Consider the following 18,190-nt stretch of genomic DNA (forward strand, 5'->3'; position numbering starts at 1 on the left):
AAAAGACATAAATACCCTGGAGCTTCAAGCAGTGCAATTAGCTCTGAAGCACTTTGCGCCGGCCCTACAGAACCGCCATATTCTAATCAGAACGGACAATACGTCGGTGGTATATCATATCAATCATCAAGGTGGCACGAGGTCCAGCCAGTCTCTGAGAGTAGCACAAGAACTCCTGACATGGGCCTTCCCTCGGTTCACAAGTGTCAGGGCGATGCATATACCGGGAGTGTCGAATGTGGTGGCAGACTACTTGTCTCGCCACAGACCTTTGCCGGGAGAATGGAGACTCAATCCAGAAGTTGTTCAGATGGTTTGGCGACGATTTGGCAGAGCACAAGTGGATCTGTTTGCCTCCGAGACCTCGACCCACTGCCCCCTGTGGTTCTCCTGGACGGAGAAGTCCAGCCCGTTGGGTCAGGATGCTCTAGCGCATGCCTGGCCAAATCTTCTACTCTATGCCTTTCCCCCAAACCCATTAATTCTGCCAACTCTTCACAGAATTCTTCAAGGGAACCACAGGATGCTCCTAGTGGCACCGAACTGGCCAGGCAGGCCTTGGTTCCCAATGTTATGCCGGCTTCTCTATGGGGAGCCCTGGAGCCTACCCAGGAGGCAGGACCTGCTCCTTCAGCTGCAGGGGCAGATTTGGCACCCAAACCCAGATCGGTTACAGCTCTGTGTCTGGCCGCTGAGGAGCCAGAATTACTGTTGAAGTCTTGTGATGTTAAGGTGCAAAACACAATCCTGAATTCTAGAGCACCCTCCACCAGGAATATCTATGCTTGTAGGTGGAAGCTTTTCACTGATTGGTGTACACAAAGAAGTTTGGTCCCCGACCACTGCCCGGTGCCAATGGTGTTATGTTTTCTGCAGTCTCTGCTAGACAACAACAGGGCTCCCTCTACCCTAAAGGTATACGTGGCTGCAATTTCGGCCCAGCATGTGAAAGTAAATGATCAATCACTAGGGTCACATATTCTAATCACCCGCTTTCTGAAAGGTGCTCAGCGATTGCATCCTGCTCCAACTGTTAGGGTACCCTCATGGGACCTCAGTCTGGTTTTAAGAACACTTACACAACATCCCTTTGAGCCAATGGAGCATTGTGACCTGAAGTGGCTTTCAATAAAGACCGGATTCCTTTTGGCAATAACGTCAGCCAAACGTGTTGGTGAGCTCCACGCATTGTCAACCAATACGTCTTGTATGCGTTGGAATGCGGATGGAACAATGGTGACATTATGGCCTAACCCCTCATTCCTACCCAAAAGGCTCTCAACATCATTTAGGAATCAACCAATTGAGTTGGTAGCACTTAATCGTTCTTTGTCTGACACACAAGATGGCAGTCCAAGGGAACAATTATGCCCAGTACGAGCCCTTCGGGGCTATCTGAGTGCCACAGAGAAACTGCGACAGTCAGACCAACTCTTTCTCTGCTATGGTGGGCCAAGAAAAGGGCAGCCTCTGTCAAAACAGAGGTTGTCACACTGGGTGGTGGAGGTCATTGTCCAGGCATATAAGGCCAACAACCTGACATTGCCTGCTGGCATAAAGTGCCATTCAACGAGAAGTATCTCAACATCTTGGGCAGCATTAAAAGGTGTCCCTCTAATGGACATTTGTGCAGCGGCTAATTGGTCATCCGCTGATACCTTTTCCAGATACTACAGTGTTAATGTGGCAGCGCCTGGTGCTTTGGAAGCGGCAGTCCTGTTGGGACCCTCAACTTCATCTTAAGGTTAGGAGTAGCCTCCTCGTGACCTTGTTGCTATGAGCCATCCAGTGTGAAGCACTGCCTCTGGCGGTCAGTAAGAACGAAATAGAACGAAAGTTACGAATGTAACTACGGTTCTATGAGTTCTGGATGACCGCCAGAGCACCCTGTCACTCGGAGTCTCGCGAGAAGATTCTGTAGAGACAGGTTACAGGATGTCACGGGGTTAAATAGAGGGGATCCCCATGACGTACCTGGTCATGTGATGACTTTGTTGTTATTAGACTCGACCTGTGCATGAGCAAGAGAGATAATATTCAGTGTGAAGCACTGCCTCTGGCGGTCATCCAGAACTCATAGAACCGTAGTTACATTCGTAACTTTCGTTCTCTCTATTCTTTGACAGTCCACCAGTGGCGGATTCTATCACATTAGCCAAATCATAATCTTCATCATTATTGGCAGAACATTCATTTTCATAAACTGCACGGAAATGCATAAATTGTTTCTAAGTTGTTTTCACAAAGTTTCTGTTTAACTTTAACACTTGTCCAGGGAAAATTATCCCCGACCCATAATTTCCTTTATAAAACAGACAATGTCTTTTTCCCTCAATGACTTAATATCAACAAAATATCCGACATTTAACATTATTGAATTCCAAAATCTGTCTTTATATCTCTCTAATTCTGTATTATCATCAACAACACTGATTACAATAGCAAGTACACATTTAACATCCGGAAGCCGGCTGAATAAGCACGCGCTGTTGCTGTACTCTCAGCATAGCTGGAGTCTTTAGGTTCAAAAGATAATGGTTGTCAAACCAAAAATAAACATAATTTCACTCTTTATTTTACCACTAAAATACAGAATTGTTCCCCATTTTGCATTCATTATCTTTATATCATGTTAACCCCTGTTAATCATACTCAATACCTTATCATTATTATTTTTAATCTGAACCTCACTTTTCATACCATTTCTTAATCTGACTTAACAGCCGTTCATAAATAGTTCCATAAATTTTATCAGAAATGTTATTTTCATAACATACATTTTCTACAGTTGTTTTCTTCTCAAAATGGTTAGTCTGCAGATTCAACAAGTATTATCATTACTGTCTCTGTCCCACTTATCCTACTTACTGTTTTTACAGAAACCAAAATATCATATTACTCAAATCTCAATCCTTCACAAAGAGGATCAACTTTTGTTACAAAAAAAATCTTCTGACATCTAATGTCATGCATCCATCTAATGGGTGAAAAATAAAAACCCTTTTATCAGTTATATTCAATCTTACTATATGGCAATACATTCTAGCCAACAACTCATTGTCTTTTCACACTTTTACACACGTTGAACGCAGACACAACAACCTTTGTTTCTCACTGCCCTGTTCAACTGATTCCCGCACCGTCTTTAATCTTGTTTCTCAATATCATACATTTCTGCCCTTAATTTCTATCTCATTTGACAAAACACCGGTGTACCAAATTTCGCAAGCTTGCTTTTGAGACTTCGCCATATTGACCGCTTATCTGTTCTCTGTGGATTTCTCTTTTACGCGCGTTCTCTTTATTTGTCAAGCGTCCCCGACAAACCCGACCTTTCTTTTAACCCAGTCGGACGGGTTACACTATTAGTGTCCTCCTAATTACGGTTTACCAAAAAATCTGTTACGACTTTCTTGGCTCCCCCTAATTAGTCTCAGCACCCAAAAATACTTTGCTCCGTGGTGGAACAATTAATTTCCAGGTACCTATCTGTATGAAATGTCTTGGTCTGTCACAGTTCTCAATTAATTCCAGATTATTTATCTGCTTGAAATATCTTGTTCTGTCACAGACCTCAATTAATTTCAGATTATTTTCCTCGTATCTGTTTGAAATATCTTGATCTGTATGTAGATCTCAATTAATTTCAGATTACGTACCACAGAAAACAGTTCTCAGCCAATATGGTTCAATTTCACTCTTCCCCCAATTAAACTTAATTGAATTATACCTTACCCAGAGATATGTTGTTCGGAGCCACCTGAGTTCTTTGATTCCAGTGGTCGACCCCCCGGGGCTCTGACATCGGCCGGCCTCTCTCTCTCAAGTTTACGAGGTAGAGCTGGAACTTACTCAGTCCAGGTGGCCAAACACCGTCCGATCTCAGGTCCAGGAGGCATCGTCCAAGGAATCTCACTTCTGACACCAAATTGTTGTGGCAAAAATTCATCAAACAAACATCACTGCGTAAGGGAGACTCAGAGTCAAATTATAAAATTAAAAGTATTTATTCTTGCAAGAAGGAGCAGTCTAATACACAGCTGTTACCCTGTGCAGAAGAGTGACACCCCCCCAGACAGACTGAACTAGCTTTTTATCCTAATCTTCAAGGCCTCCTCCGCAAAGCCTTCCCCCCACAGTAGATTTCCATTCAGTAATTTTCCATAGACAAGGAAGCCATAACACTAGTTTCGATTCGTCACTAGAGCCAACTCCTAAGCCCTCCTTCACCAAATGGCCTTCTGACATCTAGGTCAGAGGTCCTCGTTCGTCTGTTCTCTGGAGTGTCTCTCCCTTCTGCCTCCCCAGGTACATAAAGAGAATCTTCTCTCACTACAAGTGAGAGTCACACATGTGACATTCTTTGAATCATCCATATTTTACTAAAGATCAATGAATATCATAAAATAGCCACCACAACGCCTACTGCGATCTCTGGCCAGCTGGTAATACCTACACCAGGGCTATTCAATTAATCTGGAATTGGGGCCAGTTCATGAAACTGAGGCAAAATAAGGAGCCGGAGAATATGAGTAATTATGGTAACAAATAAAGAAATGACAACAACATACTGAAGGAATCAATATATTCTATTTTGTAAATGCAACATATGCACATTGTGATGCACTAAGACACATAGGCCCAAGGCATTGTTACATTCAAAACGGCAATACAATGTTGAAAAACCAGAGACCCTTCTGTCCCCCTTCTCCACTGGCTAAACACAGAAATGCAGCTAAATGGTAACTGCCTCATAAATCCACACATGGACTACTGCTGTACTCACTTTTGTCCAACATAAATCAGACACCTAGCAGTCAGTCTAGCTCAGCCATATCACAGATATTTAAGAGTGAGTGACAGGCATCATCAAATTAAAACTACATAACAGTGCATGGTATTTTATCAAGGCAATGGATTTCAAAAGGCATCACTCAGTTTAGGTGAGCCATATCAGTTGTTTAGAAGGGGTGCGTACCGCCTAGTCATAGTCAATTTTGAGTCTTTAAGTTTTTCTTTTCATAATTGTCTTACAGCCGACCAGGGAAGCATGTCACGTGACTTCCATTGCGCAGCATCCGGGGAAGACTCTAGGTAAGAGCGGGTGCCACTACTACTGTATGTTTTGAGTTTCTGAAGTTTAGGTAGGGCGTGTTGAATGCCGCCGATGACTGTTTTGTTTGTTGTATGTTTTTCTTTTCTTGTTGTATTAGTAGTTTATTGGGAAGGGGATCCAGTGCGGGTTTTGTTTTATTTCTTTTTTGATTTAGCCCCGCTCAGGTATACGTGTTTTTTTTACTCTCTTTCTTTTGAGCACTTTTGTTGTGAATAAATATATTATTTTTTTTCGAATTTAACACTCCCTTTGGTCACGTTGTAATCACGTTACAAGGGTTAAACGATCCAGGAATTAACTAATTTATTTTATGTTGTGTTCCCTCAGATACGCCCCCTTTTCTGGACCTCATCATGCACAATTTTCCTTTCTTGTGGTTTGGGATTATTTATGAGACAAGCACTTTCTGCAAAACCCCTCAGATCCTCTCCCACAGTTGAATGAGTGTCAAAGTCTAATTCTGCTGTCAACAACAAACAACTGAATCACTTGGGAAATAAATGTAAAAGAGTCAATATAGTTCAGAATGTATTTAAATTTTAATTATTCAGCGGAACAAAAACAAACATCATTAGATGGCACATTAATAAGCACACATTTGATTATTTGTTGTTTATGATTCATGCATCAGGCACAACATGGGCTACACACTATTCATAAAAATGTCACACAGCATCAAAATCCAGCTTCATTAGCAAGACTATGCGCAGACCATTTACATAAAACAGGCCCTAATTATTGTGGGCGTTCCTGATTCAGATCTAAAAACATGGAGTAAAATAAGTAAATTGTATCATGTTAGCATGTACACAAAATGATTTAAGGCAAAACCCACCTAAAAAGGCTATTGTGCAATTCAAGAATCAACAATTTTCAGGTGAGAGTTTAACATTATTATTCCTGTGTATTTTCTTCACTATACTGTATTATACTATACAATATAATACTAGAGTTTAGCTACAAGTTACAGCCAGATGTCTCCAAGCCAATATGTTAATTTTGTCTTAAATTGTAATGTTAGTTAAGCGTGCGCTTTCATTATGGAGTAAACTACGTTTGTTAGATTAGTTAATAAATCAAGATTAACAATGTCATTTAAACTATTAAAGTAGTTCCACGAGTGTACCGTATAAACGTTTCAACATGTTAGAAAATGTGTAAAATAGCGTCTTCTAATCAGAAATACGGCATTGAGTAATACTCTTTTAAATTATTGAAATTTTAGCTTTTCATCAAATTTTGCAATAAACATACGCATATCTCTTGCTCCTCTCACAGCATCGACTATTACTGTGGCACGCGTGCCATCTTCTAGTGTGTACGGATTTCTCTTACTCAGCTTCTCGAATTCCTGGTCAGTTTCAGCATTATATAACTCCATGATGAACCCTCGGTTTCTTCCGGCAATTCCTATCTGCTTTCCGCTTTCATTTGTGAGGGCGTCTTTAATATATGTTTGATCACTTATGAGCAACCCACAACAGTTTGCAGCCAATGCCAAATTCATCGGGTCCAGAGCGGACTGTCCCGTCTTCAGGCCATCGGGACTCAGCTTAAATCTGGCTGGAACGTCGATGATGATCGGTTTTCTGTCGGGAAACACAGCTTTACAGTTGGCACGGTTCTTGACCTGGGTGATCAGAACAGCGGACTCCATCTTCCCTCTTTTTTTGTCGATGAAGCTCTCTGTAATGGTGTTGAGTTGGTCAGGCACCAGAACGCAGAAGTTGGGCTCGGGGTAGTACACGAGGAGAGGATGTTGCTCTGCCACGGCTACGCGAACCCAGCGGTCCAGCCAACTCGCAATGTGATACTCGCTGCCGCTGTTGAACTCATAACCAGTCGACATCACGGTGGGCGGGATGGGGTCTTTACTCAGCACCTGTCTCACAATATCTAAGTATTCACTGTAGATGGAGTTGAACCTGATAGTATCGCTATCAACGAAACTGAAGTACACCAGGCAGCTTCGATCTCTCCCCCTGAACTCCTCCACAAGTTTTGTAGTAGCTGCGTCATCCTTCAGACGCTCTCTAATACGCTGGTACGGTGGCTCAGTCGCATCTCGTGCTATTGTTCCACCGCTTCCCCAGGTGTACGTGATTATTGAATACTTGATTTTACAGTCGTGCCTGAAGGTCTCGAGCTTCTTCAGGATTTGATCTAGTTCTCGGCTGTGTTTTCCATTCATGCCAAAAACCACAGCTACGTTTTCCAGCACGTCTTTGCCATTCGCGTCCCTCATAAATTTCCTATCTTTTTCCTCAAAGCCGTCAATCACAGCATTGAGTAGATAACGACATCTCTTCTGTGCCTCCTCCTCTGAATCCACCTTCAAAGGTATGTTGATCAGAAACTTGACCTTTAACTCCTGATGAAGAGACAGAACACACGTAAGCAACTTCGGTCAGTGAAAGAACCAACACGTTCTCCCTCCCAACTCGTCACATATTAACGCTTGGACAGGAGAGTAGCCATTGACTTTCAGTAAATGATGACACAATCTTTATTTTTGGGTCAACTAACCCTTTAATCTCACCGGAAACTCTTATACGTTTAAAACAATACAATATTCTTTTGTTGATTTTTACATATGGAACACATTTTATTTTCTACGTATTGCAATAAAAATGTTCACAGCAAATAAAACATTTTCTGAATCAAATGTCTTGTAACCAGAGGTGGGTAGAGTATCCAAAACTGCACTCAAGTAAAAGTACAAGTACTTACAGAAATATTTACTCAAAGTAAAAGTAATAATCTTAATAGTGACTTGAGTAAGAGTAAAAAGTATCCAATAAAAAAACTACTCAAGTAGCTAGTTAGTTACTTTGGATAATATAGGCCTGTATATATATATATATATATTTATATACAATTATATTATTTAGATATTTTATTTAAATTGCCTTAAAGGATTAGTTCACTTTTTAAAAAACTTTTTGCTGATAAATTACTCACCCCGATGTCCTCCAAGATGTCCATGTCTTTCTTTCTTCAGTCGAAAAGAAATGAAGGTTTTTGATGAACACATTTCTCCATATAATGGACGTCAATGGGACCCAAACGGGTCAAGGTCCAGATGACAGTGTCAGCGCCGCTTCAACGGGCTTTAAACGTTGACGTTCCGTCATTTCACAAATAAATAATAAAGCTTAAGTTTTATAAGCACAAACGCTCGCCTTGCTCTGTTCTGTGATGCGCGTTCGTGACGTCACGTAATACGCAGTTACGTTGAAAAGGTCACGCTTGACGAGTCAGTCAAGGAGGAGGACCATACACACATATTCAAATGTCTTTGTGTCAGTTTATCGTTTAAAATGCCCATCTCGTGTGTGTATCCTGGTGTTGGAATATTAAAAAGCCTAAAAGAACATTTTCGTCAGGACAGAAATGTTTGACTTTTCACAGAAGCGTGACCTTTTCAACGTAACTGCGTATTACGTGACGTCACGAACGCGCATCACAGAACAGAGCAAGGCGAGCGTTTGTGCTTATAAAACTTACACTTTTTTATTTATTTTAGAAATGACGATGGTTTCGCTAGATAAGACCCGTATTCATCGTCTGGTGTCGTTTAAAGCCCATTGAAGCGGCGCTGACACTGTCATCTGGACCTTGACCCGTTTGGGGCCCATTGACGTCCATTATATGGAGAAATGTTTTCATTTCTTTTCGACTGAAGAAAGAAAGACATGGACATCTTGGAAGACATCGGGGTGAGTAAATTATCAACAAAAGTTTTTTTAAAAGTGAACTAATCCTTTAATTAGATAGGCTATCTTTGCTACAAAAACAGAAGAGACAAGCATGTAACATGTGCTCGCGCTCATGACCGCCACTGAACATCCGAACACAAACAGCGATCACATGCACATCGGCGGATCTTCTTTCTCCAGAATGTAATCAAATATACATTTCTGCAAGCCTGTTTAAACTGGTTAACTGTGTCTAAGGCAGGCAAAGGCATTCGGTTTCAAGTCGAGTTTGCACGCCACCGGATGGTGGGTGTTCATAAACTGTGGACTTATAGCTTATTTAATGTATAAATGAATGTATATGTCCAAAAAAACGTCTAAAGTCATACTTTGTAGTCGTGCTATCGTGGCGTAATAATCTGTTGGGTTGTAAAATTACCTGAATTAAATGAAATCGAACGAATCGTCCTGTGGAAATATTAATTCACAGACACTTTATACTTTAAGCAAAGATAAGATGTAGTATGATACTGTGCAGACTGTGCTTACGTAAACAATGTCAAGATTTGACACTGGGGAAAGTAAAAGATATGAAACTGTAGGATATATAATATATAATATAATCTATTATAACTTAAATTGATAAAATTATGTACATTGTGTGTTTTAAACCACATATTATTAATACCCACAATTAGGTAAGTATTATAATGTATTGTAACTGTTGTTATGTTTATTCATAAGATGACACAATATTTTATAATAAGATTGTTTATGAGGTATTATTTATATAGTATAATGCATTAAGAATGCCCTTATAATGCATTATAAATACAGGCTTCATAGAAAGTGTTACCACATGTAGCATTCAAATGTACAACAAATGTAACAAATAAGCTTGTAATCATTGTATAATTTATTCTAAAAAAAAAAAATAGATTTTAAAGTGCTTGATCATATGAATTAAAAAGTTTAATGACATTTGTAAGCATTTCAATTTCCATTAAAAACAATGATCTGTTAATCATTATGTAATGTTTAATAAGTTCATTAGTAAACATTAGCTAGCACTTTATCTTACATTTCTAGCTATGTGAATATACTGTATATTAACTGATAATCTGTTAAGCATTATATAATGTTTGTTAGTTATTATAAATTATTACAAAGATGAAAAGTATGATGCGTCAAAAAACAATCTAATTGTAGCACATACACGGTGTGCTTGCAATGCATGATACCATTAAATATAAACTGGATATAGTATATTTCATAATTCAGTGTTTATAAAGCTAAGTAATCATAAATAATGTAAAATAAAATGGCTGACCTGAACAGAGGGGTCTCTGGGCCTTTTGCTGCCCAGGACTGCACTTGCCATGCTCGCTCCTCGGCCGGTGAAGTCCAGCTGCTGATAAATGAAGATCTGGGGGTGGTTACAGTATTACAGAATGAGAGGAGATGGGATGGGTTTCTGATACAACTGCTGTGCTGTTCAATCTCTTGACAAACTAATGACATTTGTATGTATTCTACATAATTATGAATTATTATGATTAATTATGGAGCAAGAACCCCACCGCGGCAAGGAACCATACCGCCAAAGATAAATTGTGTTCAATAAACCAAGTAGCTTGCCACACGCTGTGGTGCTTTCACATACGCTGCGTGTGCAGTGCGCAACTGATCCGCGGCTGTACCACAAACACATTTACTCGCAACTTTTATTTCAAATACAGAAGTTATCAGCAACTTCTTTGCGACAACTTTAAAAAAAAAACTTTTGCCAGCAGTGCGATTCTCTTTGTAGGCCTACACACAGGCATACAGTCTTTGATAGACGTATTCACCTTTAAACACAATTTAAACAACGTATTATTTAATGTGTTACTTCTACCATATAGATTTATATATTAAATATTCTTTTCTTTACCCCGGTTTTAAAGTAAAATGATGACAGTAAAAAAATTGTAGTATTTAATTAAATACATTTATGGTGAGATTAATAATAATTCATTTACATTTATAAATGTAATGAATTATTATTATTATTAATCTCTCCATAAATGTATTTAATTAAATACTAGGCTACTATTCACAGATATCTTTTTACGTTAAAACCGGGGCAAAGCAAAGAAAACGTACAACGTAGCCTACCTCAACAAGGCGGCATAATGAACAACCCTCTCATTCGTGGAGGTGGAAAAACAAGTTCTTTGTGAAATGCAAGATTTATTGTATTAAAATTTAAATGCAAAAGAAAAGGCATGAGAGTCTGCTGTTTTTTTTTTTTCAATTTTAAGTTTTAATTTAAAATGTTTGCGATTTTAATATAAGTAGTACATGGTTAAATATTTTACCACTTGCTTGAGCAACTTAATAGAAGTAATGCATTGAATAATACGTTTAAATAGTGTTTAAACGTGAATACGTCTATTAAAGAGTGTATCTGGCTACAAAGAGAATCACACTGCTGGCAAAACTTTTATTTTATTTTATAAAAGTAGCTGATAACTTCTGGTTTTGAAATACAAATAGTGAGTAAATGTGTTTGTGGTTCAGCCGCGGACCAGTTGTGCACTGCAAACGCAGCGTATGCTCCTGTGCCGCATACACACTGCACACGGAGTGTGTGTGAAACGGGCGTAACCTCTGCTTTCTCATCTACACATCACACACTCCACTGTTATGCTGGCCATTTTAGTAGATTTACTCACTAACATTGTTGTGGAAACACGATAAGCATGGGAACTAAAATATGGTAGTACCGCCACAGCGCACAGTCCATCACACATAATGCAGCGGTGGAGTTACACTCACGGGGCACTGCACTTATTCACAATCACAAAAGTTCATTATTTGCTTGTGCTTTTTATTTTTCTTTCCCTTCAGCACCAATAAAGACTAAGGAATTACTGGTCTTATGAGTCTTTCATATACTGTGGTGAGAGTTGCTACTGCTCTCAGGTCCTGATGAGCCCCAAGTATCGCTGTGTCAAGGTAGCTTTTTGCTTGTCAGGTCAGAGTTAAGATTAAATCCTCACTAGCTTGTGTGCCAATAAATCTAGCTGTGTCCCTACACATGTGAAACAATAACAATCATTAATAATAATAATAATAAAAATCAGTACAATTACAATAGGTTTTCAGCACTTCGTGCTTGAACACCTAACAACCCTTGATCAAAGTCATGCTTACCTATCCGGCTGAATCTTTCCTGGGTCCTCTCGTTGTCCTTGGTCTTGCAAGTTGCACTATAATGCTCTTTATATTGCTTAGAACTGTCTTTGTAAGCTGAAGTTAAAAAAAAACAGTATTTTAAAAAAAAAAAAAGATAAAAAAAATACTGGTTACACAATGATTAATATTTGTAGCAAAATCATCAAAAGGTTACAGGTTAAAATACTTCAGCTCACCCAATCTCACCAGGGCAGTCCTGTACGAGTGGAGGATCACACAGGCTATTTACCTCGCAAGCAGTTCAAGCAATCGATGTAAGAAATAACTTGTTCTCGTCCGAGCCGTCAAAGTTAAGATAATACAGCAGAGCAAATATATAGCAAAAAATAATTTCAGTTAATAAACTGAATAGGTCGAGAACTAACTTCTCTCCAGGGAGGTACACGACACCCAAGTCAAACATGCACAACACTCTCAGTCAAAAAGCAGTCCTATATATATGGAGCGGGTTACATTGTTGTCAATGCATTTGTCGGGTAACTTTCCAGAGGAACAAGACCCATGAATTATTGCTTCATACATTGTGTGTGTGTGTGTGTACGTGCATAGTTATTAGGAAGTGAGTTCGTAAGTTCATCAACATTTAAATAATCTCTTACATCTCCTACAATATTTTAATAATGTTTTGTTTGTATACCGCTGTGACCGCTAAATTATTATTATTCTAAAACATTCTCATAACCTGTTACAATTATACATGGTTCTCACCTGCAGGTTAACGATGCTAGACGTTGGTGCCGGTGTCCTTAAACCAGCCCGGTCCTGCATCCGGTTGGCTCCTGGATCTTGTTTCAAGACAGAAACAAATAGGAAGAAAAGACTAGAGCAGGGTTCCTCAATTAGTTTTTACCAAGGGCCAAATTCTGCCGACAATATAAAGCCAAGGGCCACCGACCACAATGTTATGGCCTCAATGTTTGCTCTGCTATTATTGTTGTTGTTTTGTTAAAAGAGTCACAAATCACAATATAATTATTCTGATTTTATTTGTTTATTTATTATTTTCTTTTTCTCATTACTCTGTTTTATTCAAGCAATTATGAGCATTTTTCAGATACAGAAAACTAAAGAACTTTGCATGTGGTGGATATTAAAAACAAATGAACAAACAACAGCTCTGGATCTCCATGTCTGCAAGGGAGTCCTGCACTCATCCTGCTCATCACCACACTGGATCTCTTCTCATCAACTTCCCCAATATCAGATGCAATTATTAGACCTATCAGCATTAATATTTTATTGTTCTTACTTGGATCAAACTAAAAGTATAAACTGGCATGTACTCACCATTTAACTCACCACTTAACCCAGTCAATATAGTATTTCAAACAAGGTTATCTTATTATATCTAGGGCTGTGACGGTGGCAGTCTTTTTTACCACCTCGGTGTTAATGGACCAACTACTGACGATGGTTGGGGGGTTGTTTAAAAAAAACAAAAAAACGTTTTAAATTACCACACAAAGACGCGTGATATAGCCTACCACTATGTGAGAGCTTTGAGAGGGATGTGGCACACGAGCAGGAAAGAGACCATCGATCTCTTTTCTGATATCTTCATGTTTTCTACTTGATGTAAAATGTCTTAAGAGCGAATTTTATCCTGCACAGGGGCGAGACATTTAGGCTATTTGATATTGCGCTGCTAGAGAAAGTGAAACTAAAAATAACCCGTGCGTGTCAAACGCGCTTTAGCCTAACTTACAATTAAACTTGCAGCATTTACGCTGCGTCTCGTCTCGTTTTCGTCAGGCGATAAAGGTTCTTGACGAAGATATTTCGTCATAATTTTTGTTGACGAAAGCAACAGGCTGAAGCAATAGCTCTGATGAAATGGCGTTTGATATATCAGCCAGACGTCACGATCTGCGTGCATAACAAACGCGTTGGCTTTGCGTTGTGGTGGTCAGGCAACATAAAACAACTGTTCAGTCCATTCAGATTTGAATTGTCTATTTTCTGTGTCCACTTTTCTTTTCTTAACACTTGGCATATTTTCGTTGTGCGTGAATGCTGTCAGATACTGCGCGTTTGAATTTTAATGCCAGTGACGTGCTTACGCTGATGTTACCATGACAATCTTGAAATAAGCGCGGGCCAAACATTTTCCTCCCACGGGCCGGATTTGGCCCGCGGGCCGCCTATTGAGGAACCCTGGACTAGAGTCTTGTCTTGAAAGTTTTTCAAATCACAGCAGAAAGGTTTAGTTTAACTTAAAGGGGGTGTAAAATGCCCTTTTCACAAGATGTAAAATAAGTCTGATGTCCCCAGTGTGTGTGTGTGTGTGTTTGTGTGTGTGTTAAGTTTTAGCACAAACTACCCCACAGATATGTTTATGTGACCACCAGAGGAAAGAACCACTTTAGTTTAACAAAGTTTTTTACCTTTTTTTTTTTTTTTTACCTGTAAATGTCATCACTTTCTTTATATTAAATCAACACAAATGTCATTAAGATAATAGGCTGTCTGATGAAATCTGATATGGAATTTAGATGTATTTACACAATTTTATGCAGCTCCAATGTGGCACAGTAACTGCATTTACATAGCAATTTCAATTGCATACTAAGAGACTATTGCAACAGTGAAAAATATGAAGTTACATGTAACAATACTTTCAATACGAAAGACCGCCACTCTGCAAAAAGAGATGTGTTAAAATGACACATGTGTAGAATATATATTTGCCATTTAATGAGTGCAAAGTACAACAGAAGCTCCTGCACTAACTGTAGCCGGATATACAGTGATAAGAGTAATATCAGGACCATGAAGACATATTAAACGATCACACAGTTATGACTAATGGATGACATAACAAGAACAGTCATATCATAAAACACAGATGCATGAATACATGTCATAAGAAACATTTGTTTAAAGTATAGTTAATCTGTATGAAAACCATACTTGCATATAACAATCAATCACACAGTTATGACTAATGGATGACATGTAACGCCCGTTTCACACATACTCCGTTTGCGGTGCGTATTTTTTTCCGTACCCATGTTAACAGGTTAGAGCTTTCACACTGCACACGGATGCGGTCCGGCAATCCGTTCCAGTTGCGGTGCGTATACAGCAGTGCAGCGATCGTTTACGCACAGAGTCTATTTTCTGCTGTGCGGCACCGCACTGCAGCGTATTGTTCACATTGAAATAAATATAGATTGACAAGAAACTGTAATAATTTGATCATATACTCATAATTACAGTTAATATGTTCTACATTTACCAAATTACAGGATCAAGACATAGAAAAAATAATCAGTATAGTCCCAAGAGTTGCAAAATGCGATCAGATATGACTTTTCCCCCGTCAAGAAATACATGATATGGGGAGGGGGGCACTAGCATAACAGCAGACAATCACGTGAGAGGCTGGTGGAGAGAAAAGTAACTCAAAAACAAGGTGACAGTGACATGCATGACAATCGTCTGTGGAGGTGGAAAAATACACAATTCTGTATGATCCAGAATATGTTAAAGAGTTAAATACCAAAGAAAAGGCTTGGGAAGCAATTTCCTCGGCTATGGTGTCGATGGTAAGTTTTAAAATGTTTGTTTCAAGTGCGATGTTTAAGCCTATAGGCCTTTAGTTGACTAATGAATACAACAAGTTATTTATATGATTATTGCTTTTAAACAAGAATATAAATATATATTATTGCTGCATGTTGTTCTATTTAAACATGAATATGTAAAACCTTTTTATTTATTTTGTTTATCGTCACATTCAACCTTCATGTCATGCGAATTTATTAAATGTAAATGAACATCAGAATATGTATATCTGAATTCATAAGTAAATCATATTATATAGTTTTATTTTTGAACATACAGAAGTTAAACAGGGTGTAATTATAAGTTTGTTATAGTTTTTTTTATTTTGTGACACACAGAAACTGCGTATCAGTAGCGCACTGCAAACGCAGCATATGTGAAAGCACTATAGCGCGTGCTGCTCCAGTACCGCACACGCACTGCAACACGCACCGCACACGCACTGCAAACGGAGTATGTGTGAAACTGGCGTAACAAGTCATATCAGAAAACACCGATGCATGAATTCATTTGATAAGAAACATGTTTAGATCACTGAGATAATAATAACTTTTGTCAATGATAATTAGTCTTGAAATCGTTAGGAGTAAAACTCTAACAGTAGGCTATGAGATTACATCACCCAGTTTGAATAAGTAGTAAATAGCCTACACCATGTGTCAAAATGATTGATGGCTTCCGGTTGTCCTTCCGGCCTCTATTGTTATGGATTGACCTATTGCCCCTAGCTATCCGTTCGATCATGTGTTTTGACTGGTTGACCTTCCGGTGTCTTTCCGGCATATGTTGTTATGGTTAGCCCTATTGACCTTGCTAGTCTTCGATCATGTGGTTTTTGACAGTTAGTTTTGACTTTTAACCTTTTTAGCTCTAGATCATGTGATTTTGCCGGGTGTTTGAATGACAGAAAGTTTGAAGGCGCTGTTATAGGATATGTGTCAGCATCTCCTCCGCATTCCAGAGCACATTGAGGGTTCCTGTGGAAAGTGGGAAGAAAAAGACTGTGTAAGTGTGTCACGCAAAAACAATCTATCCTTTAAAATAAATATATTGCAAATTAAAATTAAGTTTGAAACATACTGTTCTTTATAAGTGTATAAATGAAATGGTTATAAAATAATTGAACTGGGTTGAAAACATACTGTTCTTTAAAATTATAAATGAAATGATTATAAAAGAATTGAACTGGGTTGAAAACATACTGTTCTTTAAAAGTGTATAAAATAAAAAACTACTGAAACCAATTGTTTTAGTTTTAGATTTTTTGTTTTAGTTTTATTGTTTAGAAACAAATAATGTAATATAAAAGCACAGAGTGGTTCTCTCTTACAACACCGCCTCTGACTCCTATGGTTTATTCAGCGATCAGAATGAGACATTGTGTTAGGGCTAAAATTATTTCAAAGTTTAAAATTTTTTTAAAAGTTGTAATAATGTTTTAAATTAAAATTCCCAACCTATAGATGTCCATACATCCTATGAATGAGTTAAAAGTTGTAAAACAAAAACACTGTTTTTTCATGAATGAGCTTACACTGTCTCAAAAGTAAAGGAGCATGCGTCTATGTATGTGTGTGTGTGTGTGTGTGTGTGTGGTGTGTGTGTCAAAACAGTAAACAGTCATTATCTCTGGTACACACTGGGTTGTATTTTCTGTGTTTGTGACAGTCATTTGTTTTAAAAAACACAGATGCTGGACATTTTTGCAGAGCGTTTGACAGGCCAAATTAAATTATAGCTAGTTGGTTAGTCTATGTCCTCCTGTCTTTCACTTTGTATGCTGACTCGGCGGTCTGTATTCACTGAATTAGGAAGTGTGTGTCACAGCACCCTCCCACCCCTCCGCATTGGGGGTTTCTGGGCACTCATTGCTCAATAATGAGCTGTTTAAGAAAATCAGCACGTCCATAGTCTTTTTACAGCTGGTGTGAGTCAAATTTTTTGAAACTGAACGTAGGGAAGACTAAAGAACTTGTGATTGATTTCAGAAAGAAAAAAGAGAATGTCCTTCCAGTCACAATTAATGGTCAGTCAATCGAAATTGTGCAGTCATACATTTTTAGGTGTCCATCTGGATGAAAAATTAAACTGGAAAGAGAACACTAATGTCCTAATGAAGAAGGCTGAGTCGAGACTGTTCTTTTTGAGAAAACTAAGATCATTTAACATCAGCACAAAGCTTTTAAATGTTTTTTATCAAGGGATTTTAGCTAGTGTTCTTTTTTATGCTGTACTTTGTTGGGGGCGGGGGGGGGGGGGGGCAGTATATCTGTTGAAGACAAAAATAGGATAAATAAGCTGATCAAGAGAGCTGGTTCAGTTATTGGTCTTAACCCAGATGTATTGGAGGTTAATGTGGAGAAGAGGATTAGTTCGAAATTAAAAATTGTCCTGCTTTTTGAAGGCCATCCACTACACAATTTGTTTAAAGGACTCAGAAGCTCTTTTAGTGATCGATTGGTAATGCCTCGGTGCTCTAGTGAGCGCATGAGAAGGTCTTTTGTTCCCGCAGCGGTCAGATACTTCAACCAACACTGTTAATTGTTATTGTAATTATTCTAGTCTTTTA

General features: G+C 38.7%; 1 protein-coding gene across 1 annotated transcript; it reads right to left on the minus strand.

Annotated features, from left to right (window-relative positions):
• Positions 1-5,636: 5,636 nt before the first annotated feature.
• Positions 5,637-12,493, minus strand: LOC307004143 (uncharacterized protein). Its single transcript, XM_079623118.1, has 4 exons — positions 12,231-12,493; positions 12,013-12,108; positions 10,145-10,240; positions 5,637-7,487 (listed from the first exon to the last, which is right to left on the minus strand). The coding sequence occupies exons 3-4, from the start codon at positions 10,193-10,195 to the stop codon at positions 6,327-6,329; spliced, it is 1,212 nt and encodes a 403-aa protein (XP_079479244.1). The 5' UTR covers positions 10,196-10,240; positions 12,013-12,108; positions 12,231-12,493; the 3' UTR covers positions 5,637-6,326.
• Positions 12,494-18,190: the final 5,697 nt, after the last annotated feature.

Source organism: Phoxinus phoxinus (genome assembly GCF_949152265.1).
Source record: "Phoxinus phoxinus genome assembly, chromosome: 9".
In the NCBI taxonomy this organism is placed as follows: Eukaryota; Metazoa; Chordata; class Actinopteri; order Cypriniformes; family Leuciscidae; genus Phoxinus; species Phoxinus phoxinus.